The sequence below is a fragment of the Rattus norvegicus genome, chromosome 17, assembly GCF_021556685.1.
Source record: "Rattus norvegicus strain SHRSP/BbbUtx chromosome 17, alternate assembly SHRSP_T2T, whole genome shotgun sequence".
Classification (NCBI taxonomy): domain Eukaryota; kingdom Metazoa; phylum Chordata; class Mammalia; order Rodentia; family Muridae; genus Rattus; species Rattus norvegicus.
Window position 1 is genome coordinate 88862297 of NC_141550.1, and position 25367 is coordinate 88887663.

At 43.0% G+C, this 25367-nt stretch overlaps 1 protein-coding gene across 7 annotated transcripts in view; it reads right to left on the reverse strand.

The window, feature by feature from the left end:
* Nucleotides 1-204: 204 nt before the first annotated feature.
* Nucleotides 205-25367, reverse strand: part of C17h10orf67 (similar to human chromosome 10 open reading frame 67) — a 170722-nt gene continuing 145559 nt past the window's right edge. For 3 of the 7 annotated variants that reach the window (XM_087591514.1, XM_087591513.1, XM_087591517.1), the window contains 3 exons: nt 18121-18201; nt 17975-18041; nt 205-820 (listed from right to left, as the gene is read on the reverse strand). In XM_087591514.1, the coding sequence (XP_087447640.1) occupies nt 702-820; nt 17975-18041; nt 18121-18201 (267 nt within the window). In that variant the 3' untranslated portion in view covers nt 205-701. 7 annotated transcript variants of the gene reach the window in all.

The window sequence follows — 25367 nt, forward strand, 5'->3', positions numbered from 1 at the left end:
ATATATCGCTTGCCACTTAGCGAAAAGCCTTAGAAATGTGTTACCCAGACCCTAGGATCAGGTACAGAGGCAGGGAGCCTTGCTGTTCTGGCCCAAGAAAGGACAAAGTTGAATGTTAAGTGTGAGAGAAAAGACTGTCTGACTCATCTGGCGTGCATACACAAATCTCGGACTCATCCTTACAAGAAGCAAAACTCCAAAGACTTTACTTACTTAATTAGGAATCATTTATTGCCTTTAGGGTGCCCCTAAAGAGCCCTATGCAGAAATGAGGGCAGAGCTCACCTTCCCACAGGAAATACAAAGCCCCCATTTCCTCTTTCCGGTTCATGTTCAAGGGCTTTTTTAGACTAGAAGCCAGGCAGAAGCAAGTTGACTTTGCCTAAGAGACTAAACACCCGAGGTTGGAGGATGAGTTAACAAACTTAGGGGTCCAAATGTTATCATTATTGAATGCCATTCCTTCTCACCCCTAGGCACTGGGGTAGGCCCCTGGGTCCGAGAAAGGTTTTGGCAAGTCCCCAGGGTTTCATCCTCAAGGGTTTCTGAGGGGCTTGAGAAAGTGAAAGTGCGCAAAGGCGCGCTAGCGCCCGGGCGCGCGCGCGCGGGCTCTCGCAGGTCCACCTGCACCAATCTCAAGGCTGAATGGCCAGTTTGCAAACGTCTTGGAGACATTATCGCTTGCCAGCTTCCGGCAAGTCTTAGGCCAGACAGGGTGAGAAACTGGTTCCTCTTGACTCTGGTTCTGAGGAGTCCAGGATTTGTGGATCTGCACTGCTCCCGGGAGTGAGCTGGGCTGGAAGACCTTCAAACACTCTTTCTGAAATGCAAACGACCTCACTTGAAACAATGAAAAACAGATTTGTGAACTTTCTTTTACGTGCTGGACACCAACCTCCCTCATCTCCACCCTTCCCCCGCCCCCTGCACTTCACAGCTTTGAAGTTGGTCCTCGCCAAGCTGGGGGCTTTTGAAATCACCAGGAAAATAGGTGGTGGAGAGGTAGGACTTCAAACTTGGTGGTGCCAGCCAAATTTCCCGTTGTGACAGCTTTTGTGCAGCCCCAGGCTGTAAAGATGGCCTTCAGTGTCTGTGAGCAAGGCCTGCTCTGCCGCGTAGAATTAGGAGCCATTTTAAGAGAATGGACAAACGGGTGAGGGAGGGGTGTCACGTGTTCTCGGGAGCTGGAGATTCTGCCCTGAGATTTATCTAATGCATTGGAGTTCCAATTCCCCTCCGAGTGTTAGGAATGAGGGAAGGAAAGAAAAGAAGGGCCAGTGGGGCAGGGCGTCTGGAAGATAACGCTCCCTCCCCCAGGCTGCACTCAGCCCTGTAGGGAGGGATGTTTACCTGGTGTGTAAATAGAAAACCAAGCGCTGGGGGTCTGAGGCGGGAAAGCCACAACAGGAGACTGGATGTTCTAGCTTTGAAGGGGAACAAAGGCCTGGAACTAAGCTCAGCGAAAGCCGGGGGCGTGGAGAAGGCAACAAAGACTTTTCAGCCTGTGGTCACCGGTAGGTGTCAATGTGGACACTTACAGACCCGGCATTAGGAGAGAGGAACACAGAGCCAGGCTGTCACTCCACGGCTTAACATGAACAAAGATAAAAACGTGACAACCCCCACTTTCAATAGTGGTGAGGTTCAAAGTGGAGTGCGCCAGAGCCTGTGTGGACGAAGTCCCTGACACCCCTCCCCCTCCCCCTCTCCGCCACTATCAAACTATCAAGGACCAGAGCTGCAAGGGTTTTTCTCAAGATAACTTCTGTCTCAACGACTTCTTAAAAGCTTTGCACTTCTAAGATGTGACGATGCAATTTCTAGACTTGTGAGGACAATGTATTTGGCACCAGGTTTGTACGCAGATGCCTCAGGCACCACGTTCATGAACTTGAACAGCCTGCCTACCTTTTCCTTAGCCTATTCTTCCACACACATTACTGTCTGTTAAACTACCGATAGGGCGGATGTCTACCTCGGTGGGTACCAAAGTTTAGAAAGTATCCCCCTGACAGGACTTACCATGTTGGTAGAGTAGTGTGAATGAGGCAGGGCTAAATAAGCCAGAGACTCCAACCTTTCCATAAGCAGTCAAGGTATTTACCAACAAACAAATCCTTCTTACTTATTGGGGCCGATAACTGAGGATTTTGCAGTGCTCTCATTAGCGAGGATTATCATTCAGGGTTGGAAAATGGGCACTGTTTACCCTAAGAACTCCAACACAGACACATCCCCCTCTGTAAATTCTAGTGGTAAGACAAAACATAACTTTAAAAGTCATAATATTCCGAACTTCTGACTTTCTTTCATTAATGCGGGTCTCTCAAATAATTTTAAGGGGGACGTAAAGATACAGAAGAGACTAATGACATTTCACAGGTAATGCAATTTAGAAAGAGACACTTCCACGTTTTCTTTTCCAACAATGTGCATTTTTGTAAACTGCTATAAATTGCAATTCAAAAGCAGTGATCTCACCATCCCCAATCATTTTTTATACTGATCAAATGAATGCAGATACTCCCATTTGGGAGGGGCGACATGACATTTCACTTGGCAGTTCTAAACAGGTCACAGACCTTTCACAGACCCTAAGGCAGTGGGAGGGAGTTCTTTACTAAACCGTGTAACCAAATCAAACCAATGGTTACCCCTTTTCAAAACCATTGGAATGGTTTGCACAATGCTATTCACATTGCAGGACAGAAACTGAAAGGATGGTCATCCAATGGAGATTTCTTTCCTTTTGTTTAAACTTGCAGAGCTCAAAAAGTAATACTCGAAGGCAAACGATTACATTTGCCATGATAAAAACAAAAAACCATATATGGTCCACATGCATTTTTGCTGGCACGGCACAGCATAGCAGTAACTGTCCACTTGTATGCATATATATGCACATGTATGTATATGTATGTCTATTTACTAGAGATGTTTCTTTGTTTGAAACCATAGGCACAAAGACACAACATGGCTGCCCTGGAGATGACCTATTGCTTTCAAGTTGCTTGAACACATCAGAATTTCCATTGTTAAGGTTGATTAATTGAAACTGATAAGTTACCATGGATAAAGATGGTTTCTCTGTTTAATGTGGTGGGCCTGATTTGGTAAATACCTCATTCATGTAGCTTTGCAGGGTAGCATATGGGCAAGAGTCATTCAGGATCACAAACATACACAATTTATTATGCTTGTATGGGCACAGCCAAAAGACCCTTCTGTTTTAATGACAAAGTTTCAATGAGAAATTCTATTTAAAGAGTCACTAGTAACATGAAACGTGACTTTGTAATTTATTCTCAGAGTTTCTGTGGGTGATTTAAAAGATATATTTAAATACAGCACACACACACACACACACACACACACACACACACACACACACACGGCATTAGCATTAGTCATTGGGGATAAAGCATCACTTGCCTTAAAGTGAGAAGACACGTAGGCGAGAAAATGTTGCCATCTTATGGTACCCAGCCTACACAGGGTTGTTACCAAGGATGTGCCCCCAGTGAGAGTTCACGCTGCCCAGTTACCAGTAGGAAGGGAAATGATTTGGCAAATGATCAGTCCGTTTCAGAAAGCCTGTTTTTCTTATTGAAAAAACCAGAAGACATTTTAAAAATCATCCAGGGAGTGACACATTCAACAATGAATGCATCCATGTTTTTATAAGCCAACTCCTTCTTGTACTTGAAAACAATGTCTCTTTCATTATATAAAAATATGAATACTTACCAATAAAGGTAAGGTTGCTATTATTTTTGAACTATTGTAGATAAACTTTTTTTTGGTCTTTTCATTGAGGTTGCCATTCGATAACCAGAAAAGAATAATAGAAATTATGAAAGACATGCTAATGAACTAAAGAACTGATTATACCAGACCATCAAAGGGACAGTTCCCATAGTTAGCCTTTAATGTCTCATCAAATAAATTCTCTGGTCATTCATGTCCAAGCAGTTCAAGTTCACCCAACATTCCTCATTTACATTAGATGGGTAGTTCAGTTTGGGGAGTAATAAACCACATTTGTCACAGCTGACCACCGCTAGTATGCGTTTCTATAAAGGGCTGGATGTTCATTGCAAAGCTAATCGGCACACCATCACTTGTAAAATTCCCTCCTGCATTTTGAAGCGATAATCTGTATCTAATTTTTAAAGAAAAATTTACTCCCCTTTCAGTTTCTGGAGACCGGTTTCTTTGCTGGGCCTGAATAGAGAGATCATGGGTGAGGCTCAACAGCTCTGGTATGTGTATAACAGAAATCCACCTCTTTGTAGAACATAACAAATTATGCACCGTGTTCACAGATGTGCCTCACATTGTGCCTTTTGTGAGAAAATGAAGCCCCACTCTGTTCCCTACCCCCTCCGCAGGAGAAGCTGGGCTCCAAATGTGAACTGTCCTCATCACGGGGGACAAGAATTCCCTTAGCATAGAAACGTTCTGTGCATTCTTTTGAAAAGCTTTTCATTTGAACTTCTGGTCTATGTGACTTCACAAGCATGAATTCCGTCGCGAGCAACTGTTTCTATAAACAAACAGACAGCTTGGGGCTCCCAGGATTACACTGTAAGCGGTTCCCACCTGATATCTACCTTTGACTTTTAAATACTGAGTGGAAATGCCATCATTATATAATTATCTGCTTGAACTACATATGAGCAAACAAATGTGATTTTTTTTCTTAATTGAGATGTTAAAATATATTCTTAAAACTTTTGCGTCCCCTCCCTCCCCAACGTATTTCAATTCCGGGCTGCTCTTATGGGGAAGAAGCTATTGTTAGGCAGTCCTGGGTAGCCAGGGTTGTTGATAGATCCTGAGTAACCAGAAAGCAATTTCTGTAGAAATGAGGCAGAACGCAGAGCTCACCACCCTACTTCCTGGGACCTTTGCAAATCTGACTTCTCAAAGTTCTAGTCTCGGTAACTGTCTTAAAATATGAATTTCAAGCCCTGGAAAATCCTCTGTATCCTTAGTACCTAACCCCAGGCTTTGATTACAGTAGATGTTCCTAAAGTCTGTGAGATGGATGGATGGATGAATGAATGAATGAATGACAAAGCGAAAGGGAAAGCTAGATGACAGTGTGTTCCATAGACTTACAGCGTTTGTGATTTTCTCCCACACTGGCCCTGGTTCTGGCCACATAATTTTAGTTGACTGGTAATACAAGAGCAAATGATGGAGCTACTAGAAATTTGGGATTTGCTCTTGAGAACCTCAAGTCCATTTTGAAGAAGCCTGGAGTAGCCTAGTTGATGAGAGAGAAGAATCTGACTGCCTGTATCAGGCTGCGCTTGGTCAGCAGAATACTAATGAACCCAGAAACCATGCAGAAGACCAGCCACGTAGGTAAAGACATCTATGAAAACCCAGCTGGAGAGCCCATGCAGGAGAGCGGCAGGGCTGTGAATAGCTCTCCCTGCTTAACTGGAACTTGATGTCAGCCTGAGAGCCACAGAGACATGTTAAAGGACTAAAGGAGAAGTGACAAAGTATGAAAAATGTGAAAGAGTGAGTTCCTTGGTGACCCTAACATGTGATACTTCGAAGCAAGGGCAATTCAGAGTGTAATAGGTAACCCAAAGTGTCTGTGCAAATGTATATGCTGGAGAGAAAGGACTCAGCAGCTTCATAAGTCTCCTAGGTATCTCCCAGGTTTCCACCAAAAGGAAAGGGGAACAGAAACAGTGGTTTGATGGGAGGGAAAGGGAAAAGGGTGCTTGGGCCTGTTCTCAGGGAGACTCCATTGTGATACCCTCTTTAGGGTGAGAACAGTTGGGGATATTGAGATCATGACCTTGCTGTATCAAATTGAGTTGAGACTCAGGGTGTGTGTGTGTGTGTGTGTGTGTGTGTGTGTGTGTGTGTGTGTGTCCTTGTGTATGGATGGGTACATAGACACACAGGTATCTGTAGATGTCATTGCTAACAACGCCATCCCTCTACTTTGAGATGGGTCTGTTATTATCGTGGAGCCCACTATTAGGCTGGGCTAATTGGCCAGTGAGCCCCAGATATGCTCCAGTCTCTATTTCCCCAGCTCTGGGATGATAAGAGAGAGCCACAATGCCTAAGACCTTCCCATGAGTTCTGGGATTAAATTCAGGTTCTCGTGCCTGCCAGGCAAGCACTACGAACTGAGCCAACTCCCCAGACACCGAAGTTCACTTTTGTCAAATGTTTGTCAGTTCGCTAACTGCCAGGGGTGCAGCAATCCCATTCCCACCGGAGCTTTAGCCTATTTCAGACCTTATAAGAAAGAAAGTCTTGAAGCTGGGGAGCAGTAGTGCTCTAACCAAACAGGAAGCGGTGGCTTCAGCATGGCAGCTAGCCAATGGTAGGACTTCTTACCACCTCTTGTGAGGCAAAATGACAAGACTGGAGCCCTCCAGCATTGTTAAAATGTAGTCTGACTATGGATGTGTTACATTGTTACAGTATTACTCTGGGCTTGATTCAGGTGTTACATTGTTAGCTTGGGTTTGATTCATGCATTTGTCTCTTTTAAGTGTAACTATATAGAAGCAACTTAAGGAAGAAAGAGGTTTTTTTTGCTTAGGGTTTCAGAGTGATGGAGCCCCTCTTGGTGGGGAAGGTCCAGCATGATAGCAGGAATGAGAAAGTAGTTGATCAAATTTTCATCCACACATAGGAAGAGGAGAGAAGAGGAGGGAGGGAGGGAGCAAGAGGTGGGGGCAAGGAAAAGGGAGAGGTAGGGAGAGGCCGCATTCCAATGTATTTCCTACAGCAAGGTTCTACTTAAAGTTCTCATAACCTCCCCAGTCAATACTACCAGCTGGCGACCATGCCTGTGGCAGAAGATTTCTCATTCAAACCAGGATATTCTACCCCAAAGTCCCCATAGGTTCATGGTCATATTGTAATGCAAATACCTTTGGACCAACTTCAGAAGTTCCCATAGTTTTTTAACAGTCTCAATACAGTTGAAAAGTTCAAAATCTCTTTTAAGACTGATGGCAATTTCTTAATTATGATACCCAGTTGAATAAAAGGAGAATTTACTTATTCCTAACCTGCAATGACATATTATATACATCTCTGTTGTGGTTTGCCCTGAAGTTATCTGTATTTTGATGCTAATTCCACTGCCCCAAGGACAGCTGCCTAGTCACATACTCAGAACTCAGGTGACTTCACCAGAACCACCTTGCCATTGAATTTGTAAAGTACAGGTGAGGGGCAGGTACAGGATAGAAGGAGGCCTGTCATTGGAGGAGAAGGGAGGATGGGCGGGAGAGAAGTTTGTAGGAAGAGGAGACTAGAAGAGAAAGGGAGGACAGGAGAGAGAGAGAGGGCGGAGAAGCCATGGCAGGTGATGTTAAGATTCTGCTCGGTGTATTTTTACAGGTTAATCAATGTTCTTAAGGGATGGATGGTACCGGGTTTTGTATGTTTAAGTGGGCAATTATATCTTACCAACTGGGTCAAAGATTATTGTGTTGTGTGTTCTTTTATGTGATGGTTTGAGTGTAGGAAAGTGTGTGGCGAGAGGAGACTCTGGGCCGCTGAGGAGTTGGGATGTGTGCAGTGCCAGAGCTAGCAGGGTAAAAGAACCAACAATATCTTTTTTATTTTTATATTTTTACAACAACACATCTCCAGTCCAAAAGGGAGGGGTGAGAACACAGTGAGGAAAGATAAGATCACAAAGGCTGAAACTCGGCAGGCGAATATGAAATCCTGGGGTTCCATGCCCAGTATCTGGGGCTTTGGTTTCAAAGGGCTTAGGTGGTTCTGCCCTTCCAGCTTAGCTGCCTGCAATATGAATCTCTGTCTTGGGCTTGTTTTACCCCCTGTATGCAAGTCTCCTGGCTAGATGATGCTTCATGATCGTAGCATCTCCAATATCTTGGAGGTCTCTACCACAACCTTTAATAGCTTCATTCAGTGGCTTCTCAGAGCATCTTTGAAGGAACTATGACCCTGTGACATATCTCCTGGTCTCAGTTGCTTTCTGAAACTACGGGGCTCCCTCAATCTTGCATTTTTCTTGTCTCCAAAACCAGTGCCACATGGATGGCACTAAGTCTGGGGTGTACCCTGGCCTCTTGAACCACAGCCGCACCAAAGTGTGTCCACTGAAGCAATTGCTTCTTATTAGCTATCAAGCCTTTATCCCTCTTTCCCAAAATGGAAGCTTAGCTGGCTGTGGTCTTGCTTTGAGAGTTCTTTCAAGTCTTCTCAAGGAGAGTAGGAGGCTTTCTTTAATGATGCTGACCTCCTTAACAATCACAGACTCTCAATACAACTGTGGATGTGATGCTTCCGAAGCTCTTTTCTTCTCCAAACTGCGCAGCTGTCATTTATTTCTACCTTGCCTCTTGCTCTTCTTCTTTGTAGGTCTGAATGAGTACAATCAGTAATAACCACACCGCAGATTCAACACTCCTGCTGCAAGTCTTCCTCCACCAAATAAATTAGTCCATTGTTTAGATTTATGTAAGTTTTCAGGACATGGGTAAACATAGCCAGATTCTTTGCTGAAGCATCCCATGAATGGCCTCTAGCCCAGTTGGAAAAAGTTCTAGTTCCCTTCTGAGTCCTCCTGAGCTGAGATTCTACTGTTCATGTAGCTCTCATTGTTCCAGTCGTCCAGGCTCCCTGTAGCATGGCCAGGTATGCACTACTACAACGTCCAGTGCCTTTCTAGTCCAATGTTCTAAAGTCGTTCTCATTCCTCCCAAAAGCCAACACAGCCAAGTAAAAACCTCACTCTTCCGCTTATAGTTTCTGCTTCAAGTCACTTTTCTGTCGTGATAAAACTGTCTGACAAGAACAACCTAAGGAAGAGTTTGTTTTGTCTCATGATTGCAGAGGAACAGAGTCCATCACAGTGGGAGAAGGCTTAGTAGTGGGAGGTGGGAGAGAGGGGAGCAGGAAGCATTTGTATGCACACACAGGAAGGAGGGGAGGGGTAAAGCATAAGCAGAATGGGGGTGAGGCTACCAAACCTCAATGCCCACCCCTGAGGTATATTCTTGTCAATAGGGCTTCACCTTCCAAAGGTTCTATAACCTCCCCAAACTGCCACCTAATGTGGTACCAAGTACTTGAACCTATATTTCCCAAGCTGGTCGGCTTAACAGAAATACATTCTTTCTTAGTTCTGTAGGCTTTAAGTCTAAAGCCCAAGCGTCTGAAGCCAGACAGCCATGCTTCCTCTGACACTGGGCACTTGCCTTCTTTGCCTCGTCACAGCCCCATCACCATCACCATCACCATAGTGATTACCACCAATCAGCACTTAGCCACTAGCAATCGAATCATTCAATCTCTTCTTTCTCTTCTCCCCCTGCCCCTTCCCTTCCTTCTCTACTCTCTCTTTCATTATCTCCCTTCTTTCTCTCCTTTCTTCCAGCCCAATTTGTCACCATTCAGTGCTTTCCCTGGGACTGCTGAGTGTTTATCTCTAATACTGACACCAGACACACTGAGTTGGTATAACCAGAGTGTTTAGGATAAAAACCCAAGTCTGGAAGCCCCAACAAGCTATGGCTTATCAGTTGTGTCCTATCTACCCATTAAAGAGACAAACAATTGGGAAAAAACAGAGGGAGGGGATTTATTTAATGAGGTTACACGGTAAGAACAGGTAAAGGGGTTCATTGACCTCATGTTCACCTTCAGGGTATAGACATGAACTTTATATTTAAACAGAAAGTTTTGTGCCAAGGGACCAGAAGAATACATGATTAAGCTGTCTTGATAAAAGTATTGTTTCTCTGACTGTTGTCTCAGTTCTGGTACTTTGGGATGGTCCAAAGAAGTCATTCTTGCTTGAAGAGATAAGACAGTGGCCCTTAGATGTTTACTTCTGCTCCAAGATGCAGCCTTATCCTTACTGAAAACTGTCCTCATTGGTGCCAGGGTCCCCTTTTTCTGGAGAATCTGTGTCGTTTCTAGGATACAAGGCAACTCAAGAGGAAAAGTTAAGGGCAGTGACTTAACTCTGTGCCTTCAGCTAAATTGAGACAGACAGACACAAAATAAAGGAAGACATGTCATGCTTTCAGTCTGCTTTCAGTTACTTGTGGGCCCAAATGAGGATCAGCGACTTTTGGAAAAAGCAGGAATGTCCCCATTTCATTGCTAACCCCCTAATAACTTCATCCTGATTTGATTGTATCTGCAAAGGCCCTATCACAGCAAAGATAGAATTCACAAGAAACAGATTTGGAGTTTCAGTGCTTTTGTTTTGTGTTTGTAGAGGGGTAGGACTAGACATAATAACCCGTACAGATGCTTGTCCTGAAAGGAACCATGTTTCAGACAGAACAGGCATAAATGTCTTTCAAAGATGCAATAGACTTAATATGAGTGAGTGAGTGTGTGTGCGTATCTCATTTCCATGTGTCTGTGTTTGTGCACATGTATAGATGTGTCTGTTTTACATTTGTATGTATCTGTGTGTGTGTGTGTGTGTGCGCGTGCGTGTGCACGCACACGCGTGCCAAGTACTCAACCAGAGAACTAAATATACGTAAGGTGAATGATCTTATACTTAGCTGTGTTCCAAGCCCTGAAGTGTTCTTGTAAAAGGTTCTCTTAAAAACAGATATTCAGGGTATCACAATTAGTCCTAGTGCTTTAAAAGCTGAATATGAAAATCAAGTTGATAGTGTTTTTAGGAGCTGTATGTATAGAGTTCAGACAATAGATTTTTTTTTATTAAAAACAAAAAGAAGCTAAGAAAACAAGTTCAAAATTACAAGTTTGAAAAATATGAGTGTGTGGAAATTAAAAATCAAAACCTTTTCCTGGGTCATGAAAGGCAGAAAGCTGGCCATGGTGGTGGGTGCTTGGGAGAGCCAGCCTCAAGGTCTGGAGCTAGGGAGAGTTGGTCTGTTCATAGCTGGTTGTTGCACTTCAGAGAGTGGCCCTGAGCCTCAAGTGGGCAGCAGAGTGGAGCTGGCTCTGGAGGCATGGCCCACCCTAAAATCTACATCATCTGTGAACCCAGTGTAAAGGGCCAGTCCTGCTGATCCAAAGTTGCAGGGTCTCCATGACACAGGACAACAACAGGATAACCAGAGAAGTCTGGGTGAGGATCCAATATTGATGGTGTCACAGAAACCAGAGATCTGGAACCAGACCAGTGACTCATTGCAATGAATATTTGCAAGTGAAGATGCATGGACAGAAGAATATACTGTGGGACACACTGTGACACACCACAGCTTCCACAGTGAGATGTTTTCTATGCCTCGTTTTGTTTATCCTTGTGTGTTTTTTTAAGGGGTGGGGGAGTTGCAAAGGTGGAAGGTGGATATGAGGGGACAGGGAGCTGAGTGGGACTGGTGTGTATGATGGGAGATTCACAAAGAATCAATAAAGAGATTTTAAAAAAAATCATCAAGTTTAGTTTAACAAAGGACATCAAAAGTACTATTAAAACTTACACGGGTGGTAGGAGGTGGGGTGCCGGAAAAATGTCTCAGTGGAGAGCACTGACTGCTCTTCCAGAGGTCCTGAGTTCAATTCCTAGCAACCACATGGTGGCTCACAACCATCTGTGATGGGATCTGATGCCCTCTTCTGGTGTGTCTGAGGTCAGCAACAGTGTACTCATACACATAAAATAAATACATAAATACTAAAATATTATATAAAAAGATACAACAGGGACAGAGAGGAGGTATTTGTGAAGCAAATAACAAAGGACTGAGGTTAGGAATAAAAATAAAAAGACTTCAAAACTGAGGGGAAGGAGAATTGTCCAATAATGAGTAGAAAAAAACAGCTAACTGCAATTCACATACGAAGAAACCCAGAAGACCAGTAAACACATAAAACAATATTCCTCACCAGGTCTCAGACGTTTGAAATTTAAAAAAAATGAGGCGCAATTTGACACCTTGCAAGATGGGCCATATTGAACAAGTAGGGATCCCAAGAATTAGTAGAAATTTGGGTCAATACAAACTTAGCAATTCTGGCATGGGTGTGGCCCATTGCCTTGTTAGCATGACTGGATGGTATCCAATAAGTTTCTGATTCAGAAATTGTTTTTAGTTATTCGATGCCATGAGTCTTTTATACACTACAATATGGAAAATATTGAATGTTTACAGCAGTGTGGCTCTGTCTTCTAAATTCCCACCAAAGGAGAATGAATTTGTTGTATAGATTGTTATAGTCAACACCCCAAATTCTCGGGGCCAGCATTCTTTTGTAGTTTTGGTGTGTACTTGCTTAGTATTCTCAAGGTCCTGCATTTGACCCTGGCACTACAAAAGAATAAAAAAAAAAAAAAGGAATTTCTTTTCTTTCAGACGGCCTGAAGATTTCGTGCAAATTTCGTAGCATACAAATTTCTACTTGTGGTGTTGTGGTTTTGCTCTCAAAGCATTTCAAATTCAGATGTCGAAATTAAGGATGATTAATTCGTATGACTGTAGAATGAACTCTACAGCAGGTAAAAATAAGCCCAAGACACACACAGCAAAATACTATAATTAAATTTGAAAACGTAACACTTCTGAGGAAAAGTTAAAGGCACATGCATCCCACTGCTACTTAAACAATGCAAGCAAATCCAGTTTAATAGAAGCAGACTAAAGGCTCCTCTCTAAAGCATCCTTTAGAGAGGATTACTTTTGTATGTAGGGCTGTTTTATGTGCATGCATATCTGTGTACCTTGTGTGTGCTGTGCCCCTGGAGACAGCAGAAGTTGGCGCCACTAGAACTGGAGTTACAGACAGCTGGTAGCAGCCTCGTGGATTCACAGATGCTCTGCACTGTGTTTTCAAACTGTGGCTACCCTTTCTTTTCATTTGCCTTTTTCTTTCGCACAGTCGTGGGACTTGAACTAAGGAAGACCTAGTAAATGGTAGGCAAGCTCTTTACCGCACAGGTGCACTCCCACCCTCCCTTGTCACATGTGCAGTACCTTTGACCCACGGACAACTCTTCAGAAAGCCTTTGGATTCTGTCATAGCTTCTTTAATACATAATTCTTTAGCTGGTTCCTGGGCCCTTTCCTACGTAAATGCAGAATTTACAGCATCTGCAAGGATCAATTAAAGGGTAAGACTACTGATGACCCAGGCGTCAGTTTCTTGTCCACTGCCCTAAAGCTTTTGTCTCAGGCAGGAACCATCTCAGAATAAATGTGTGGAAACAAGGAAAGGTCTCCAGGAAAGAGAATCGGCTCAGGCCTGCATGTAATTTAATACTATACTATTTCAATAACAGAGAATTGGTGACAGCAAAGGAGCAAAGGTTGTTGACAATGACATCACTAACTAACATTTACAGCATCTTTATACTCCGTACTTAGACAATCAGGTTAGCCCTGGCGTTTAAATATAATTCAGGGGTTAATGCCGTCTACACTTTGCTGTCTGAGACAGGGTTTCGGTTTGTACTCCTTCCTGGCTTGGAAGCCAAGTCAAACTCTTGTCTCATCTCCTAAGTGCTGGGATTATAAATGTGTGCTCACATCCAGTCCTTATAAACACGTTAATGTTTAGTTAGAAATGAAACGGCGCCCTGTATCAGTTTTACACGTAATTATATTTTAAAATACACCTGTCAGCGTGAATCTGATCTTCAAATTCTGTTCGTCATGATTATGGTTGGTGGTCTAGAAATGATGTATAAGCTAACCCTACTTTGTTGGATTTTAATTTTACAGATGCCCGAAGTTGCTTATCAATTTTTAATTAACATTTAGCCTCGACAAGTAGTGGCAAAAAGACGGTGAAGAAAACATTTTCACACCCAATTTTTTAAAGTGTGAAAAAGATTCTGAAAACTTTTATCAACTACATTACGGTCCTTCTGCTATTCTCCAGAAGGTTTCAAGTGAAACCTTGGGTATTTCTTTCCTAGAAACCCAAGAAAAATCAGTCATACAATGTAATCGGGGCTTTAGTTTCTCCTGGGCTGCAGATACTGATGTTTGGGCCTTCTCTTCCTGACAAGGTGCTTAAACACAAGTGTTACTTTGAGGTTTTATCTATGGGATCCGTGTCTTTTGGGCCCATTAAGAAGATGTCCAGAGATTACAATGTCAATAACACCTAATTGCTGGGCTGTGAGAAAGGCCTGCTTGAGTACATAGATTGGGGGCAGAGTGGGGCACACAATGGGAGGCTCACAGCCCACATCTCATCACCGGGAAGTAGCAAACAAATTAATAATCTTACTTGTGCTCTGCTGGGATAATTACTACCACATAAAAACTGTTCCGGGCCTTCCAGATAGTGCTGTGCCTTGTTTTTGCTCCTTTCTACTGGCCAGATCTTTTTTTTTTTAAATCTGATTATCAGAGGAATGAAACCCTTTGGCTTTCCTAGAACCCTCAGGACTTTGTAACAAAGAAGTCCCTTGCAGCCTGCTCAGGCAGGTCGCCCCTGGTATAATGTTGTTTGGATTATACGGCATTTCTTTAAGTCACTCTTCTCAGGGTATTGAATATACCAGCCCCAGACTTCAGTGTTCCTCATGCCAGACGGGAAACTAGTTATTAAAGGAGCGAAGGTGAAGTTGCTTTAGTTTATGCACCTGCTGCTCAAAGCCTCGTTGCTTCCCGTGCTCAATTAAAATATAGATCTGCCAGCTTTCAGTCTGGTGTTACATTAGAAACAGCGTGTGAAGGGAAGCAAATGGGAGAATTAGCTCCACGTGTCTTCCGTATATTATCTTATTTAATCCTTTTAACAAGTGTACAGGATAGGGTTGCTACCCCTTCCTCACACAGCAGAAGAAAGCCGGAGAAGGAAGTGCCCAGGGATTAAGGAGTGAACTGAGATAGGAGGCAAGGACTGACATCCTCCAAAGCGCTTGGCCTTCCTGGTGCATGCTCGTGTTGACACAGATTGTGCCTGTTCCTACATGCATTTGGGGTCAGACAACCCAGTCTGGGGTGCCTGGCACAGACTTTTGGGGCATTTCATTGACTCTCCAAGTTTCATGTTAATATTACAGTACATAGCCACTAGCTTACAGTTCATAACAAGGGTTGATACAACTTCGTTGGACTCGCACGAGCTGTCTGCTAAGTGGAAGAAACCAGAGGGGAAACCATAACTCATGAGGTGGGAGTGAGAACCAGAGTTAGACCTTGAAAAGAACTTGAAAAGAATATCACCTCTTCCCACCACATATCAGCTGCATGTTCTTCCAAAGGCCATTGTGTGCGGCGAAAGTACAGCCTAGGGACTTATGCCTTTGATGCAGCGTAGAACCCTGCTACCGAGAGGGCTGCTGTTTCCATGTTCACTGGGGCATTCTAAATATTAATATCAATCTGAATAGCTTGAACAGTAAAACAAAACACGAAGCAGGGTATTCAGAGTCCAATTTAAGAGGGGGGCTGAAGACATGAGTGGCTAAGAGCGCTCGCTCAGCAAGCACCAAAATCTGAGCACAAATCCCAAGCACCACGGGAAAAAAATGGGCGCCGCTGCGTGTGCACTAGGAGTTGAGATACGTGGATCCCGAGAACTTACTGACCATAGCCAAAAAGACGAGCCTCCAGTTCAGTCAGAGACCTGTCTCGGGGCGACAGAAGAAGATACCCGATGTCCCACTCTGGCTTCTGAGTATACATACATGGGTGTACAGACCACACACTCATGTGTATGGGACACACATACATGTGCGCATGCACATGCACAGCATATACATGGTCCCACTTATGAAATGTATGCCAGAATGTTACTGCACACCTTCATGGTATAGAAAGAGATATTTTGCTTATAAGGCAGATGCATAGTAACTATAGCTAACTCCTCATTAGTATGCATTTATACACTAGTACTTGGAAATACTATTCATATGTTACTTCTTAGAAGCCACAGATGTTAATGAATCCCACAGCTTGGAGTGACCTGCTTGGTGGTGACAATGTGGTCCTCTGACAGGGTATCATGAATGCTACCCATCCACAAGCTACCACCTCTAAACCATGCATTCTAGTAAGAGATTCATCCACTTCCCAAATTACTCAATCATTTATTCAGCTTTCCACCTTATGTTAACTTGTTTGTCTTTACTAAAAAATAGTGGGAGATTGATTTTAATAAATTTTGGGTCATCTAAAGATAATTAACCAGATATATGTTATTTGTGGTATTGATACTTTAAGTAGACCTTTGAGAAATAATTTTCTTGCCTCGAAAGTTAAAAATTACTTAGGCGTGTGTGTGTGTGTGTGTGTGTGTGTGTGTGTGCCTCTGTGTGTGTGTGTCTCTGTGTGTGTGTCTGTGTGTCTGTCTGCCTCTCTCTTTCTCTCTGTGTGTGAGTTTGTGTGTATGTGTTAGTGTGTGAGTGTGTGAGTGTGTGTGAGTGTGTATGTGTGAGTGTGTGCGTAAGTGTATGTGTGTGTGTGAGTGTGTGTATGTGAATGTGTGTGTCTGTCTGCCTCTCTCCTTCTGTGTGAGTTTGAGTGTGTGTGTGAATGTGTGTGTGAGTGAGTGTGAGTGTGTGTGAGTATGCGTGTGTGTGTGTGTGTGTGTGTGTGTGTGTGTGTGTGTGTAATCCAATACCTAGAGAGGCAAGGCAAAGCTCTTTACTAAGCTATTTTACCAGCCTCGGAAAGTCAACTGTGGACACAGTTTTCTCACCTGGATTGTTTGGGAATGTACTGCTGTGATTATAATCTTCTAATTCAAAATTTAGGTCAGCAACAAACTCTAAATTAACCAACCCACTCTTTTTTCATGATAAGGCACAAGTCCACTTAGATGTTTTAGAAATGGCTTACAATATGAGCTGGGATTTCCAATCTAACAGATCTAAGTCATTATTTAAACAGTGACATCTTTAAACATTGCTGTTTCCTAAGCTATGAAGTCTAGCGTGAGCATGGTGTAATCTAGTCAGCTCGGGGGAAGTTCCCATCACTGTGTTTGCTCAAAGATTCCTTTGTCCCTAGGAAGACAACCACTGACCGGACATCACCAGTGCACACAACCACAGGAAATGTTCCCACTGCACAGACACCCAGGAAGGAGATGCTTCACACTTTCTGCAGAGACTGGCACTTAAGCTCTTAGCTCACCGAATCTCCCTGCACAAACTCATTATCTAATCTACTTTTAAATGTTTCTAAACATGCCAAGTGAATCACTCACTCAGGGGTCAGTCAAGATCAATGCTAATAATACAAAACGACATTATTATATCTTATTAATTTACTGTGCTCTATCAATTTATAAGCTTGAAATAATGAATTCCTTTCCCCCAACCCTGAATATTAATCCTGGGATCTCATATACTCTAATCAAACACTTTACCACGGAGACCCACCCTCATCCCTCTCCCTGAGCACTCTTACTTAGACTTAATTTGGCTTCCAAGTTCAGAGGAAAGTTTTACGGATGTGTATGGACCAAATACATTGTAAAAATACATCCAATTTGAAGCTCTTTAAGGATTGATCAAAGAGAATTTTGCAAGAAACGGTTTTCTCTTTCTGCCAATTATTAAATTGGATAAACAGACATTTAACTAGTGCTTCAGAATTTTGTTTTTTTCATTTTTTTGCAGTCTAGTAAAAAGAAATGAAATTTTAACTGAGATAGCTTCTGAGTTTGAAAAATGACAAAATATGCTTTCAACTAGCAGCAGTCAGAACACAGAGAGGCAAGAAGTTTATAAATTGAAAAAAAAATCTTGATTTCATCATGATACCAAATGCCTCTGGCTAAACAAGAAAAACAAAATGGAGGGAGGGTTTCTGTGAGGGTTGATGCCAGTCTTGACTGGAGACTGAGGCTCAGAAGAGGGGGAAGAGAATGTTGAAGGAGAAAGAAGGAGATATGAAGGTTGATCTGTTTCGTGCACTCAGGCTATATGTGGACCTCTTTGTAACAGGACAGGGTCTTGTCCTGCTTTCCTTTGGTGTTGTCGGGGAGGTCACGGCTTCAGATATGCTGGGACTATGGAAAACACCTCCACTCCCACTCCCTAGATTCTTACCTTCCTGGTACTCCTTATTAGTCACCTGATCACTGTGTGCGTTCTCCAATTTGGACTCCATCTGAATCTTAACCAAAACATTTCATTACTGAACTTTGGTAATATTAATGAGTTAAACGTTTACTAGGGAAAAACAATTGACCTACCATGGATGGACGAGGAAGGTGTGAAGGATTGGATATCTGTGGCATTTGCATACTGGAGTGCACAAACAAGGGCTTAACTTTCTGGAAGACACAAGTGGCAGATACTGCGAGTCAAGGGCAAATCATAGTTAAAGCAAAGCCATGTGGACACTGTGTTAGTCAGGCTCCTCTAGAGACGCAGACTCACATGGTGAACCTACGTATATACAAATGAGACTTGGTTTACCACTACAGTGGTTTACAGAGTATAGTCTGACTATGCCAACAATGGTTTTCTCCCTGTGGAAAGTTCAAGAAGGATGGCTGTATCAGAGCTTGTTTTTTTTTTTTTGTTTTTTTTTTTTTGTTTTTGTTATATGCTGGAATCCTGAAGAGCTTGACTCTAACGCTAACAAAGGCATGAACTGTCCAGTGAGAGTGAGGACAAGCAGTTGAAGAGCAAGAGCTTCCTTCCCCCATGTCCTTTCTGTAGGCTGGCAGCAGAAGATGTCGCCCAGATTTAAGATGACCCTTCCCACCTCAAAAAGTTTGGATTTTGGGTGGGTCTCCCCACTTCAGTGATTCAGTCAGGACTCTCACAGTGGTACCCAGATGCTGGGTTTCATTTTACTCCAGATGTAGTCAAGTTGACAACACACTCAAGAAAGAAGTCATCACACTCTGACTCCTAGGACCGGTAAACCCTGCTTCTAACTTACATATTCAAATATAGATGGAGAGATCCTTTCTTTTAAACCAGTGGCAGTATACGGCCAGAGCCCAAGCTACTTGAGTAACTAAGGCAGGAGGATTGTGTAAACTCAGATGTTTGGGACTAGCTTGGGCAATATAGAGATGCCCCACTCAAATCAGCAACAGAAAGACTATCATCACCAACAAGGAGAAGCAGAGGCTCGCTATCGAGACTCTGGTAGAGACAACTCTCCTTGGTGTCTCCTCTACTCTTTCTTTTGCTTATACCTTCAACCCAGGACTCTCTACAGCTTGGTCCATGCACACAGTTCCGTGCTTCTAGCTTAAAAAAACATGCTAAGAAACTCTCCTAAGCTGTTTCTGAAATGAACATGAATAGACATAGTTTTCCTTCTTTATTATTCCCTAAACAATACGATATAGGAAACATTTACATGATATTAATTATGTAAATTATTCAAAGAAAAGTATCTTACATTAGGTAGTTCCAGTAATCTTGAGAGACTTAAAGTCTATGGGAGGATTATACAACATCACCCACAAACACTATGTTTTACATACGTGTGTTTGTGTGTGTGTATGTGTGTGTGTGTGTGTGTGTGTGTGTGTGTGTGTGTATGTCTTAAGCATCCAAGGATCTTGCTACCTGTGTGGTCCTGGAACAAATACCCCTTAGATATGGAAGGGCACCAAACAGTAACAGGCCAGAAGTCACAAGGTTACTTCAAATCCCAAATGGCTGCTGGAACCTTCAACAGATTGCCAGGAATGGACTGGCAACAAAGCAAGAGGAAAGACAAACAGGCAAGGGACGTTCTGCTGAGAGTTCTGGAGCAACAACACGAAGGCATCACTGGTACCAGACTGTTGGTAAATCATGGCGGGAAGGAGGCACAGGTGCAGTAGTTACAGGTGCAGTAGTTACAGGTGCCATAGTTACAGGTGCAGTCGTTACAGATGCAGTCGTTACAGGTGCATCATGCACGCTCGGCAGAGACAGTCTGGGGTCCAGGTGCGCTGCTTACCATGGGTGGGGTTTCCCTTACTTGTTTTTTATTCCTTCCTGGTGAGTGTATTTTTTTTTAATTTAGAGAATACTTTATTAGTTTTTGTAATCAAACCCACGTAGATAAGACCTTACATATTTAATACAGTGTGTTACCCCTGTACAAATGGAAAAAACTTAAGTTCAACATTTCTAGACCAATATGGCTGTTAATTTCTGTACAGTGCCAACTCAACACAGTAAACGGGGATACTTTTTTCCAAAGTTGACAGCACAGCTAAAGTTTCAAAAAATTCAAATTATATATCTGTATATATATATTTATATTTATATAAAAAGACCAATAATAGCAGTGTGTTATGCATCAACAGCAGCAACAGCTTTTCCAGGTTCTGCAGTCATCTGAACAAAACTGTAGAGACATCCAGCACACTCCATTAAAAAAAAAAAAGTAAAAAAACAAAACCCGAGAAAACAGCACAGTTCTGATACTCTTGTGGTACCTGGCACCATTTTTTTTTTTAAATTAGCTTCTCAATCATCATCTGGAAAGAAAACATTCTGAGCAACATCATTAAAAACAGCTCTGATAAAGCATGGTCACTACTACGTATCATAAAGCAGGTACAAGCTATTTTACATCCACAGAGGTATGATACAGTACTGTCCTACATCTATAATACTAGAGGATACAATTTAAAAGGCATTATTTGAGACTTGATTCTACTTTTCCAGCAGAGGGCCCAAAGGATGGTGTGACACAGCTTTGTAAAGAAACATACTCTAGACAGGATTTCCTTTCACTAGTGGCACAGTTCTAAGGATTCATTCTCTCCATGAATGTCAGCTAAAACCGTTATTTAAAAAATGAAATATCCCTAGAACAAAACCGTATAACCACCGGATTCACATGAAGATGACCTAGTGGAGACAAGCTGGACCTCACCTTACCAACAAGCTATCAAATCTGTTATGTTTAAACAGTGAGACCTCCAAGGAAGGAGATGCCAAGTAGTGCTTCAAAGCTTCGGACCACAATCAAACAGCATCCTTTTCAACAGAAGCAGAAGCTCATCTGAATATGCTTATGGATGCTGATATCAACATTTAATCATCTCCTCACTCATCCAGGAAAAGGGGGAGATCAGTTACTACTGTACTTTATTGTGTTCAACCAAATCACCATGTTACAAAAATAGCAAGCTGCCATAATAAAAAATAAGGCTCCTCTATCCAGCACCAGATAGCATCATTTTACTTTCAAGCCTAGAAATTGCACACTTGTATATAAACCAACCGAAGATGAGGATTGAGAGTTCATCTTGGTGGATTTTTCCTTTGATGAATATGAAGTGTCCTTCCTTATCTTTTTTGATGACTTTTAATTGAAAATTGATTTTATTTGATATTAGAATGGCTGCTCCAGCTTGCTTCTTCTGACCATTTGCTTGGAAAGTTGTTTTCCAGCCTTTCACTCTGAGGTAGTGTCTGTCTTTGTCTCTGAGGTGTGTTTCCTGTAGGCAGCAGAATGCAGGGTCCTCATTGCGTATCCAGTTTGTTAATCTATGTCTTTTTATTGGTGAGTTGAGGCCATTGATGTTGAGAGATATTAAGGAATAGTGATTATTGCTTCCTGTTATATTCATATTTGGATGTGAGGTTATGTTTGTGTGCTTTCATTCTCTTTGTTTTGTTGCCAAGACGATTAGTTTCTTGCTTCTTCTAGGGTATAGCTTGCCTCCTTATGTTGGGCTTTACCCTTTATTATCCTTTGTAGTGCTGGATTTGTAGAAAGATATTGTGTAAATTTGGTTTTGTCATGGAATATCTTGGTTTCTCCATCTATGTTAATTGAGAGTTTTGCAGGATACAGTAACCTGGGCTGGCATTTGTGTTCTCTTAGGGTCTGTATGACATCTGTCCAGGATCTTCTGGCCTTCATAGTTTCTGGCGAAAAGTCTGGTGTGATTCTGATAGGTCTGCCTTTATATGTTACTTGACCTTTTTCCCTTACTGCTTTTAATATTCCCTCCCTATTTTGTGTGTTTGGTGTTTTGACAATTATGTGACGGGAGGTGTTTCTTTTCTGGTCCAATCTATTTGGAGTTCTGTAGGCTTCTTGCATGCCTATGGGTATCTCTTTTTTTAGGTTAGGGAAGTTTTCTTCTATGATTTTGTTGAAGATATTTACTGGTCCTTTGAGCTGGGAGTCTTCACTCTCTTCTATACCTATTATCCTTAGGTTTGATCTTCTCATTGAGTCCTGGATTTCCTGTATGTTTTGGACCAGTAGCTTTTTCCGCTTTACATTATCTTTGACAGTTGAGTCAATGATTTCTATGGAATCTTCTGCTCCTGAGATTCTCTCTTCCATCTCTTGTATTCTGTTGGTGAAGCTTGTATCTACAGCTCCTTGTCTTTTCTTTTGATTTTCTATGTCCAGGGTTGTTTCCATGTGTTCTTTCTTGATTGCTTCTATTTCCATTTTTAATTCCTTCAACTGTTTGATTGTGTTTTCCTGGAATTCTTTCAGGGATTTTTGTGATTCTTCTCTATAGACTTCTACTTGTTTATTTATGTTTTCCTGCGTTTCTCTAAGGGAGTTCTTCATGTCTTTCTTGAAGTCCTCCAGCATCATGATCAAATATGATTTTGAATCTAGATCTTGCTTTTCTGGTGTGTTTGGATATTCCATGTTTATTTTGGTGGGAGAATTGGGCTCCGATGATGCCATGTATTCTTGGTTTCTGTTACTTGGGTTCCTGCGCTTGCCTCTCGCCATCAGATTATCTCTAGTGTTACTTTGTTCTGCTATTTCTGACCGTGGCTAGACTGTCCTATAAGCCTGTGTGTCAGGAGTGCTGTAGACCTGTTTTCCTGTTTTCTTTCAGCCAGTTATGGGGACAGAGCGTTCTGCTTTCGGGCGTGTAGTTTTTCCTCTCTACAGGTCTTCAGCTGTTCCTGTGGGCCTGTGTCTTGAGTTCACCAGGCAGGTTTCTTGCAGGGGAAAAGTTGGTCCTACCTGTGGTTCCAAGGCTCAAGTTTGCTTGTGGGGTACTGCCTAAGTCCTCTCCACGGCAGCAGCAACCGGGAAGATCTGCGCCGCTCTTTCCGGGAGCCTCCGTGCACCAGGGTTCCAGATGACGTTTGGTGTTTTCCTCTGGCGTCTGGATGTGCACAGAGTGCAGTCTCTTCTGGTTTCCCAGGCGTGTCCGCCTCTCTGAAGGTTTAGCTCTCCCTCCCACAGGATTTGGGTGCAGAGAACTGTTTATCCGGTCTGTTTCCTTCAGGTTCCGGCGGTGTCTCAGGCGCAGGGATCCTGCCGCTCCTGGGCCCTCCCCTACGGGAACCCAGAGGCCTTATACAGTTGCCTCTTGGGCCAGGGATGTGGGCAGGGGTGGGCAGTGTTGGTGGTCTCCTCCGCTCTGCAGCCTCAGGAGTGCCCACCTGACCAGGCGGTGAGGTCTCTCTCCCACGGGGTTTGGGAGCAGAGAGCTGCTGCGGGCCGGGATCCGCGGGTCCTGGTGAGTGTATTTATTCGTGTATTCATATGTATGTATGTGTTTCCGTATGACTTTTTTTCTATCCCCGTAGCCTATCTGAAAGGGGTGTGAGGTTAAATGTTTAATGGGGGAAAACACCATTTAACCTACCAGTAGATGAAGAGCACTTGTTACAAGAGGACAGCCCTGCCACCTCTTTCTGTGGAGATCACCACATTGGTGTGACAGTAGGCTGTGGGGGTAGGAAACACACGCAGAAGAATATATGACCCAAGGAAACAAGAGCAGAAGACAATGGAGGTGAGTTTATCCAAGGGTGTTGTGGATAGGATGTGGGAAAAGTTACAACCAATAACACACGAGAGGAAAACTCAAGCCCAAATAAGATCTTCACTTCTTAGATTCCTCAAAGTTGTCTTAGCCAATGGAAACCATAACCAAGGGGTGGGCGAGATGGCTCAGTGCTTGCTGTGTTATGGTGGGTCAGTCCCCAGCACCCACATGGCGGCTCACAGCCATCTGTAACTGCAGCCTTTTGGGGCACTAGACACAAGCATGGTACACGTACCCACAGTCAGACAAAACACTAATACACATAAAATTCAAAAAGTAAAAATGAAAAAAATATAATCATGAATGCGGTGAGACATTAAGACTAAGGGAAAGACACCGTGCCTACTGTTCTGTGGCTCCCTTTACTGTGAGGACATTTGCCCAACTTAGTGAGTACAGATAAGAGTGGTCAAAGGTTCCTCTAACCCAGAGGTAGGGGACACCATTCAGAATCTACCTAAATTGTGTGCTTTAACAAGGTACCCTGGCTCCAAGGGGAATCTGTAGCCTTAGTAACGAAAGGAGGATGCATCTAAGGGCCTGAGGTTAGAAGACAGCATCATGTATACGTACATGATGTATATAAACCTGGAACATATACATATATGATACACAGAAACCAAACCTGTAACAGAGCTGATGCCTTTCCTGACAGTTACATCCGCTAGCCTGCCCCAAGGCACAGCATTAAAAGTCAGAGGAGAACCTTTTCCTTGATTTATCTGCAGCAGATCGGATAAACCATTGGCTAAGGAGACTTAAGAAACGCAATTAAAAATAAGTCTTAACAGTCTATATTTTAAAGGAATAGATGTATCGATTCTAAAAACACATAAAATTTCTAAGCATATAAAACCGGAAAGATAGTATTGGAAAAGAGGAACACAAGTCCTTACGTGAGCTGATTAAAAGGATTACCAGAGAGTTGTTAGTGAGAAGGCGTGGGACTCACACAAAGACCCACAAATAAACTAGCAGAACAGGACAGTGTTTAGAAGTAGACCAATAGAGTCACAGTTGATTACTGTAAGGCAAGACAACTGTGAAACTGCACACACACACACACACACACACACACACACACACACACACACACACACACAAATATACCAAAATGAGGTGGTCACAGTCTGGGCCAGGAGCACCAATGGGAGCCTGACTCAGAGAGAACAGCTGAGATGGTCTTTTACCTTGCTGGATTGGTGCATGCCTGAAATCCCGGCACTTGAGAAGCTGAGGGAGGAGGACAGGGGGTTTGAACCAGCCTTGACTGCATAGTGAGACACTACTTGTCCTCAAAATAGAATACCTTTGAATTTCAGAGTGCTTAGACAATGGCAGGAAAAATATATAATGAGGGGCCAGGAGATGGCTCACTGGTTAAATCCACCTGCTGCACCATCATAAAGACCAGAGTTCAGGTGCCCGTACAATAAACCAGGCATTTGTTGCTCATTTGTAATCCCCGCTCTGGCCAGGAGCGGATACTGGAGGCTGCTAGGGCTTGCTGGCTTTCTTCCTACCTGAGAAGACAAGACCTGCTTCAGAGGCCGAGAAACGGTAAAGAATGCCCAACTACATCTGCCTGTCTCCCCACAGGTGCATTAGGTACCTACACACGGACGTGCACCACCGACACCCACACCAGCCAATCAGTTGATCAATGAGCGGTAAAACAACATTCTGACTAAAGTTCGCTTGCAGAATAACAA